This window comes from Gymnoscopelus braueri, assembly GCF_963280865.1.
Source record: "Gymnoscopelus braueri genome assembly, chromosome: 17".
NCBI classification, from domain to species: domain Eukaryota; kingdom Metazoa; phylum Chordata; class Actinopteri; order Myctophiformes; family Myctophidae; genus Gymnoscopelus; species Gymnoscopelus braueri.
Window position 1 is genome coordinate 28827674 of NC_137617.1, and position 10000 is coordinate 28837673.

The 10000-nt window shown below is 42.1% G+C and overlaps 1 protein-coding gene across 6 annotated transcripts in view; it reads left to right on the forward strand.

Annotated features, from left to right (window-relative positions):
• LOC308104058 (ankyrin-1-like) overlaps positions 1-10000 on the forward strand; it is a 134852-nt gene that overhangs the window by 82644 nt on the left and 42208 nt on the right. For all 6 annotated transcript variants that reach the window (XM_080454325.1, XM_080454326.1, XM_080454327.1 and 3 more), the window contains 3 exons: positions 335-458; positions 4950-5052; positions 8837-8943. In XM_080454325.1, coding sequence (XP_080310451.1) covers positions 335-458; positions 4950-5052; positions 8837-8943 — 334 coding nt within the window. The remainder of the gene's footprint in view (positions 1-334; positions 459-4949; positions 5053-8836; positions 8944-10000) is intronic.

Below are 10000 nucleotides of genomic sequence, written 5' to 3' on the forward strand. Positions count from 1 at the left end.
AAGAGCCAGTTAGTCTGTTCAACCTGTTCCCTCTGAGCACAGACAAGGGAGATGAGAGAACAAACTGAGATGTCTGAGGGGAAGTTGATCAGAAATGGAGGGACAGACCACGAGCAAATGAGAGAGAGCTTGACCGGTGAGAAATGTAGCGATTGCGAGTCAAAGGGAAAGAGATGAGACAAGAGAGAGGGAGACCAGGACTGTGTGTGTGTGTGTGTGTGTGTGTGTAGGGGTGACAGATACAAACAGAGGCGTTGAGTGTGTGTGTGGCTGGTCTAATACTTCTGTGTGTGTGTGTGTGTGTGTGTTGTGTGTGCGTGTTGTGAACCTCCAGGTGAGGATGCCATGACGGGGGACACAGACAAGTACCTGGCCCCCCAGGACCTGCGTGAGCTGGGGGATGACTCACTCCCGCAAGAGGGCTACATGGGATTCAGCATCGGAGCTCGTTCCCAGAGGTAAGATACTGTACTATGCACTGGGCTGCTCTAATTCCCAATGCCATATACAGTATAGTAGATATATTTTGACGATATTCAACATTGTCAGTATCTTGGCATATATATATATATTCAATATTTTTATTGTATCTTTTAACAGTGTATGGGCAACATTATTCACCACAATTGTCTCCTCCCTAGTATGTTATCTAAAAGCGATGACCTTCAGAATTTTATGTCAAATAAATACATGATAAATACAGAGGCACATTGTTGGATTAAATCCTTAAGGAATTTAAATCATAGACATGACTAAGAAATATCGAATTTATATATAGATAAATAGATGAATTTAACATTACAAGGAAATCATAGGAGAGCTTATTCCAGTTCATATTAATTAATTTAGGTTTAGGTTTTTATTTAAATCTGTGTCATCATTACAAGGGGATGAAGCATAATCTTGACTCAAACACTAAGGTGGATGGGATGTACAGTATGTCATAATTCATGTTAAGAAAGAGATGGGTGTGAGAAAATCAGCCCCCTATACTGTCCTCAGTCAGCCCCTGTCACCCTGCTGGTAGAAAACTACTGTAGCTTGGCTGCTATTACTAGCTAATGGTTAACATGCAGCGTTTCAGCATCCCGAGGGCTTTTTCCCCTTTTAAAGCTCTATAACAATTCTGGGCTAATAGTGGGGGCTTTCTGTTTTATAAACTTCCTTCAAGTAGGATGCCAAAGAATGCAGGGACATCCATAAGTATGTACTGTATGAATCTTTCTCCACCTAGCTTTCCCCCTGACTATTGGCAGGGCGTGGGCTGCTCCCTTTACTCTTCGAAAGTTTGCTCAGCTCAATACAGAGACAGAAATACTGACACTACGTCTGACCCAAAGAAAGGGAGGGTGTTTTTTTATTGAATATCTGAGCAATGACACACATGTACACTGAGCCACAGGAAATTAGAACCACGTTCGATTCCGTGGCCCCCGGGGGTCTGCGGTCAGACGAGTGCCTGATTTGTTTGAGCGGGAGGTCATGGTGGTTGGCGAGGGGGTTGCGTTGTGTTGGTGTTTTAAAGCCAAGCTTGGTACAATCAATCAGTGATTCGGTGCAAGGATGGGTGTATTTCAGGCCACTCCAGCATGTGGATTGTCTGCAGATTTTGAAAAGCGCATAATAGTTTTCAGTAGTAGATTTTGTTATGAAAAAGATTCCTTTAGCCATTCATAGTAATGAATTTGGAATGAATTGTGATTTGTGACCCCCCTAACCTTGGTTCTATGTCAATGTGGGACTCCGTGTCCATTTCTTCTTCTCTCCCCCGTCCTGTCTCCTTCTCTTCTCTCCTTTTTTCTTTCTCTCTGTTTTTGAGGTTTGCTACCCTTTTAGGTTTTCTTTCAGGTCATTAGTTGTTTTTAACTGCCAATAGCTTTGTCCATTTGGAACATTCCAAAATGCCAATAGTTAGTCCTTCAGAATGAGACCATAATGCAGCCTCGATAGCTTCAGCCTCACAGTCTATGTATCACAACGGTGAATTAAACCTCAGGCTAATTTATAGTGTCATTCAAAAGAAAGGGCACATATCATTCAACTCTCATGAAAATAGATAATTGTTTTCATGCAAAACTAGAAGCTTTTAACACGATGTAACACAGAGGTCCATCAGAATGGTTCTCAACCATTCCTTTCTGCTACAGCATCTCTTCTCTCTGCTCCTCGTCTCTTCCCCAATCCTCTGATGTTTCATAATTCTTTTGTTTTTGTTTATGTCCTTCTCTCATGTCCGTTGCTACCGTTAGTCCCAAAGTCGGGTAAGGCTAAAGGCATGAAGGAGCATCCTGTATCCCACCCCACCACCTGTCCCAGACCCCATTCCCCCCAGTTTCTATCATCTTGCCTTGATTTGTAACCCATGTGTCTCAATTTATTTGACTACTAACGTTTTGAGTTCGGAAAAAGTTTGACACATTCGTTTTTGAACAAGTTTCTTTCATGCATTTGGTGGTGTTTGATGTTTGATGTGAACAACAGTTTTTGTGTTGTACTGTGGTCTTACTGTTTTTGTTTTTTACTGTAAGTTCCCTGTTAACTATTGTTTCACGTTGGTCATTTTACTTCAAAACAGGGCCTTGTGCTTTTTGATAGCGTATAGCCTGTTGCATTCAGTTATTTGAATTGTTATTTGTGCTTGGGTTGTTTCTTGAGTTGTGGAGAGTCATGTCTTTTTTATGATTTTGTTAGTCTCTCTGTGGGGCTTTTCGTCACAAATCTTCCAGGGACCTGAACTTCTTCATGGAACTATTTATTTATTAGATGTCATAAGGATGACCTAATACACTATGAGCATGGGGAATTCCAAAATACAAAGTAGTGTCTCGCTTAAAAATGTGTAGATAGATAGATCTGAAGAGATCTCCTTCAGTTCAATGAATATCTGTAGAGGATTGAGTGTTACATTGAGTCTAACATTGAGTGTTGTTGAAGGATGTGAGAAACGTAATGTCACTTTTAAGTACCATAATAATTTGCCCCTTTTGCCACATGGGTTGACATCCCATTTAGTAACAGATCTTTTTATAGCCTGATATACTTGTCCACAGTAAAGTAAACAGGGACATGTATCCTGCACACTGCATAGCATTGCATAGCAGTGCATAGTAGAAATCCTACTCTCATTCCATACGCTTCACTCGGGACCGACAAAGTGTTCTGGGAATCTCAAAAATAGATGACCACACACACGCACGCACACACACACACACACACACACACACACACACACACACACACACACACACACACACACACACACACACACACACACACACACACACACACACACACACACACACACACACACACACACACACACACACACACACACACACACACACACACACACACACACACACACACACACAGAATAGCTACAGTACCACGGGAAGAGCAATAACCAAAGTCATGTTCTTTCACTTGTATTGTCAATTTAACAGCACAATATATTAGTTGGTAGTTTGCCCAGGGGCATGTCCCCCCCCCCCCCCATGTTGCAGTTTAATGGGTACTGGATAATTGGTTCAATATCAGTGATCTTGTGTAGCACAAAGAGTCCTGGCACAGTATTGGTTGATGAGTCACAGTGGAGACGCAGGCCTCAAACATTCATCCCATATCATTGCTGAAGAATGCCTTTATTTGCCTCACAAAACATACATTTTCTTTCTCTCTCGATGCCCCTATAATCAGTTCGAAGACATACTTTTCCACAGAAATTCAGAATCAAAGTATCATACCACATCAAACAAGGAGTTCAAAGTAAAGATGGTTACCATTTTGACTTTGGGTCTTTCTTGTTTAACATCTAAAGCCACAATCTGTAACTTTTATGTCCTACCCGGGATTTGATCCTGCTCAAGGGACCACATTTCTACATCTCTTCCATGACATAATCCCTGCTGAGCGAGGGGAGATATTATGCTTAGGAGTTTAAGGCAGTACTCCTTGTCAACCAGTATCTACCCGACTCCAGGGTCTAAATTTCGCAATGGAAGAGTAACCACTGACGCTGTGCAGTGATAAATAGCATTTTATTGATTAAATTAAGTTCCAGATTGGAGCTTTAAGTTTCTTCCAGTATGTCTTAACGTTTTACCTGTTAGCTAGTATTTTTTTTACCTTATTATTCAACATTCTGTTTTAATTGCTCCCATTACATTTTTTACCTGTTAAAATAATTACTAAAGTATACGGGAACATGACTTGCCTACATTACTGTGCTTCTCTAAGACACGCTGCTTCACACAGGCTTATAAGCCTGTCCTATTCAGTTTTCTACTACTAGTACAGTGTGCGTACTGTCCTGTTAGGCTCTGACAGCTGTATACAGATGTCAGGCTAAAGGACAGGTATACTGTACTGTAGGTGTTGTGGTACAGATCATATTAAGGCATATTTTGGGGTGCTACTTTTTGCATGTTTGCTGCACTGCTGCTCACATCGGCCAAGCGGAATGTTTTGGAAAAACCTTGCAGAAATATCATGCTAATGCAGGCTAAATGCAGCACTAGCATGCTAGTGCAGGATAAATGCAAAGTGGAGGGATTGATGTCTCCAATGGGCTATTGAACAACCTGTGCCACATCTGACAAAATACTTTGCTTAATGTCTACTGTCACTGTAGCGAAGTGCGAATTAGTTCCTTGTTCATTAGCTCTTTAACCACAGTCTGTGTCATTCTGGGAAGCTTTTGAATTCCCGCCCCAATGAGCTCTTTCCTTGTTGTTGTTGCTGTCATTGGTACAAAATCAGGTCCCTGGAAGCTGCATGCATTTAATGTATATTTGTTTGTTTGTTTGTGTTTTCTGTTCACCCCACGGCACCCCCTCCTGCCCCCCACCCTCCCCCTCCCTGTTACTCCATCATCATGACGACTGTTGTCATGGTAACGTGCCTGCTACTACTACTACAACCACTACGCCTGTCCATCCACCCACACCAAGCCTGCGTTCGTTCAGTTCCGATAGGTCCAACACGCTGAACCGGAGTTCCTTCACACGGGACAGCATGATGATCGAGGAGATACTGGCGCCCGGTAAAGAGATGGTAGGTTCACCGACCGCCATGCAATGTGTTTAGTCACTGTGGGTACTTACAGCGAAAGGAGAGTGAAAGGAAAACACGTCCGTCCGATCAAACACGTCCGACCAGGCATACAAAGTACATGGAAAGCCAGGGGGGTGGCATTGGCTCAGGAGGTAGAGTGGCCATCTGAGTGTCAGAAGGTCCCCAGTTTGAGCCCTGGGTTCTCTTTGCCAAGTGTCGAAAAGTCCTTGAGTAAGACGCCGAACCACAACCGATCAGTTGGCACTGTGCTGTAGTTGGCCGCTGCTCCTAATTGGTAGGATAGGAAAATATAGAGGACAAATTCTAGATCCCCTGTTCCAGATCATTGATGAGAGATTCTGGAACTGTACCCGATAAATGCACTAGAACGAGACAAATTGACTAAACTTGTGGATCTTGTGGATTCTATGCCAAGAATTTTGGCATAGAATAGCATTTTGATGCCATTCATTCCCACAGTACATGGTGGCAGTTCTCGGTACCCGCCAATAAAGAGTAATAATGGCTCATATAATGGCTAATATAATAGAGTATAATCTGTGTACCTGTATCATTTACTGGTGCGTGTTTATCCTTCACTTTAGCTGTTGCCTGTAGATATTTGTCGATATCTGTATATTTGTGGTCGGTGTTTGTGAGTGTTATGTGTGTGCATTATTATGTATGTGTAACTTTTTTTAATCTTTTGAAAAAAAGGGGATATTTACTCGTGGCCCGTGACCCAAACATGGGTTCCGACCTACTGCTTGGAAAATTGTGATCTAATGGGCTTCTACCTTAGACATGCAGCAAGATGACACTTAAGGTTAAGGGTTAACGGGTTTGTTGTGAAGCTGCAAACCATGACCTGATGCTAACAGCATGCCAGCCATACCATTGACAATACAGTCTCCAGTAGACATGCAGGAAACTATTGCCTTTCGTCCAATTCACAGACATAATGTAGAAATATCTTTGTGAAAATGCCACTGTGTAATTAACTTTACAATTGTTGGTAAAGTGAATTATCGGTGCCTGATGGCTTGTCTTTTCTCTCCTGCGGCTCCAGGCGCTCAGTAAGGAAAAGTTCTTCATTGTAGAAGCCCACAATAAGGTAGTTTATCAGAGTTATGCCATATTACGTACAGCCTCTGTCGGTGCATGTATATACAGTATAATATATCTAAAATCATTGGGTTTTAGAGGATTCCAGCTCATTGTTTCTTCAATCAACTATGGCATAACTTCATGCACTGCCTATACCAGTGTATGTGCAGATGTAGTATTTCTCATTTATTACTCGACTCACAGAATTTGTCACAACTGTATCCCTTCTGCGGCATCCTGCAGTTATAAATAAGCATAGGGCTTGGTACAGTACATGGTGGAACACTTCTGAGACAGTGAGCAGATTTATTTATCTTTCTTCAGATTAACCACTTAAACCCCAGCATATCGCAGACAAGCGGCTATTTTCAGTGAAATCTTTCCCCACATTAACAGAAAACAGAAAACACACTAGTATAGAGCCCTGAGGGACTCCGGTAAACCATAATGGGGTTTAAGTGGTTAAGGCGTGTCCACAGAAAGCTTTCTTGAGTGACGGAGCGCTTTGGATAATCACGTCCAGATTGCTACACATGCACTGCAAATGATGGAGCTTGCACTCACTTTTTTACACTTGTTTAAACCTATGATGTGACATTGTAGTTGATTTTGAGCGAGACACCCCTGCTCAGTTATTTTGGGGGCGTGTCACTCCAACCCTCTGCATAGGAAAGTGACATTGATGAGTGGGTGCTCTTACCACAAAAGTTGAACTATTTTCAGCTTGAAGCGCCCAGAGCGCTGGACGCCAAGAGCGCTGAAATGCGAGGTGCAACACTAGGATTAGGAGCACTCCAGCGCGTCTTTACCATAGAAATGCATGACGGAAAGGCGCTGGCAGCTCAAAAAACACTTTTTGTGGGCATATGTTTTCTCCTTATCATAGTCAGTATCAACGTTCTAAGACCAGATTTCAGCCTCTTTTTAAAGGCTGTCAAAGGCTGTAAGCAGTGTCTCTGTCTCATTTAATTTGTACAGCACCATTGTACTGTACCATGGTCTTTCAGGATGAGCAATATTCCATTGATATCAGTTGATGGTATGATCATACAGACTTCTTGTTGGATGTCACTATGCACGATCATACAGTGAAGTAGGCAATTGCCAACCTGATTCACATTAGCAGTTTATTTCCCAACTGTTTACCCTTTTTTAAATTTAGATGAAATGTTAAGTTTTCCTTTTCATCTTTTTGGCGTCTGCCGCTGGTTTTGTTTAGGCTTACATCCACAAAGCTCTGCCTGAAGTCTCTAAAACAAGCATTTTGTTTGTCAGTTGGGAGTTATTGTTCAGTCACTGGCCTGCTCTGTGTTGTCAAAGATTGTTTTGATTTTTTTTTTCTTAGTTGATTGTCTGCAGAAACCCTTTTTCTCTAAGTGTGTTGTATTTGTGTTGCTAAGAACAGCCGCCACTGTGTCCCCTTTATGGGAAATGTGTTATGACACTTGAACGCTGCCAAAGCTTTGATACTGTATTGTCGCACCGAGGGTCATTAGCTTGAATGGTGTTTGGCACAATCTGAATGTGTTGTTTCTAAAAACACTGTTATGTTGATTCCCTGGAGACTCTCAAGTCAGAAGAATTAGTCTGTTTAAACCTTCAGTACCGGATTTATACAAATTAATATGTTGTTATTCAAATAAAGAATCCTGGAGTTTAGCCTTGATAGCTGTAATTATTGACACTTACACACATACAGTTGATCACCATTATAATATTGACCTACTTTCTTAACTTACATCCCTCCCAAGGCCAGCCTCTTTTATCTCAACACATTCATCTAGTTTCCAGTTTCATCTCCATTGCATAACCCATTTAGACCTGAAGCCAATTTTAAAAACGCCTTCTAAATCCTAACCTAGTTTTCAGAAAAAACTTTTCTTTTTTCTTTTTATCTAAAATGGCACAACGTATATAGGCTTACCCGGTCTTAACAGGAAAGCCTATATACGAAAAACTACTACAAAAACTACTGCCGAAAGTGTCTAACCGGAAGTACAGGAAGTACCGGGTTACATGTTGTCCAGCCTACCAGAACTTCCTGTTGCCCTGTACGTCCTGTACTTCAGGTTAGACACTTTGGAGAGTAGTTCTTGTCCAGTCTAGTCGCCCATAGAGAACTGATGAGCAATGGCTTGCTGCATTACGCCTGATAACTACTGTATCGGCAAGAAGCTAGTGGAAGTTGTTGTACTACTGTAGATGAAAGTGTAGATGAAAGCCTATTTAAATACAAAATGTCTGACTATTGGGAAATGTTATTCTTTGTCAGTTCCCAAAATGTTTTGGGATTTAGAGATTGAATGGTTTCTGCAGGATGCTGGCGTTAGTCAATCATCTGTTGGATTCAGTTCATTTTCTTACTTTGAGGCACTGAAATGCATGACTTAATGCAAGGGCAGCTGCTCTACACTGTGGCTGTTTTTTTGTGTTTCTTTTATTCAGTCATCATGAGCTCATGCCTGTCCCACTGTCCCTGTTAAATACCCCCCCCCCCCCACACACACACAAACGCATTCACTATAAAATCCTGAGTGTTAATGTACTGTAGCTCTGAAAGTGTACCAATTGAACCAATTGGATTTGGTTCCATTTGCCACACTCTCAGATTTCAATTAACACTGTGGTTTCGACTGTGTACTATATGCATTGTTCTGACTTGTCCTCTCTCCCATAGCACTTGGCAGTCGCCAAGGACTTCGACAACGATTCTCTGAGGCGGTACAGCTGGACTGCAGACGCACTAGATAACGTCAACCTGGTGTCCTCACCTGTGCACTCTGGGTAAGGAAGAATGATGGATGTATAAATAGATTGATGGATAGTAGATGGACAGATTAGTTGTTTCGTGAGTGCGTTTTGATAAAAAATTCTGGTGTAGAGTGAAAAAAAAGTGTACCAAGTACAGTTGCAATTAACGTCCGTTTTACTAAGTCTAGATGGTTTATGTGGTTGATGGGTGTGGTTTAGCAGAACGCGTAGCAGTGTACGCTTCTGAACAACAAGGCAGGCTCGCTCTCGCTGGGTGGCCGGTCTGTTTACCTGTTTTTTAGGGCGTAAGAGAGAGTATGCCATGTGAATAATGGTCTTCTGACTGAAAATGACCACGTTGTAGCTTGAAGGACTCCTGGGTAATCCGCCCACTGTCAGAGACATTGTAATGACAAAGCTGTGTTGTCTGTTTGTCCCTCCTGTGTCCATTGCTTTGTCATTCATCCACCCTGCAGTTTTTCCTCTCCGCTCCCGCAGTACGACAGCAGGTGATGACCGCGATTGGTTGCCAGTTTCTTACCTCCTATATCCTGTGACATCACGCCTGTCTTGTCTCTGTGTGCTTGTGTTCCTCTCCCCTCACCTGTGAAATGTGAACCCGAGTTTGGATTTTGGAGTTTTTGGATTTGTCTTTGTCCGTATTCACAAGGCAGCAGCAGCAGAGTGTTAGAATCACATCACGATTGGTTATTACCACTGATTGTTTCAAAGTCATTATGTGACTCAAGTAGATTGTCGACTTACAGCACAGTAACAACCAAGACAATGTTTACGCTCTCAGCCGTGTTAAATTAACACTGTATTCTGCACAATGCACTAACATCTCACCTAATTCTACAAACCGCACGATGTGTGTGCGTGTGTGTGTGTGTGTGTCTTGTCAGCTGTGAGGTGACTCACAGGCACCTGTGGAGTCTTCTACGTTGGTGAACTGTGTGAACTGCATCCTTGTTTGATTATGATGAAATACTTTGTTGTTGGAGAACTCTTAACAAACACTTGAACAACTGAACGAAAGCCAACATAGAAAACTCCTTCACATCTCTCCTATTTCCTTATTCTGTGTGTG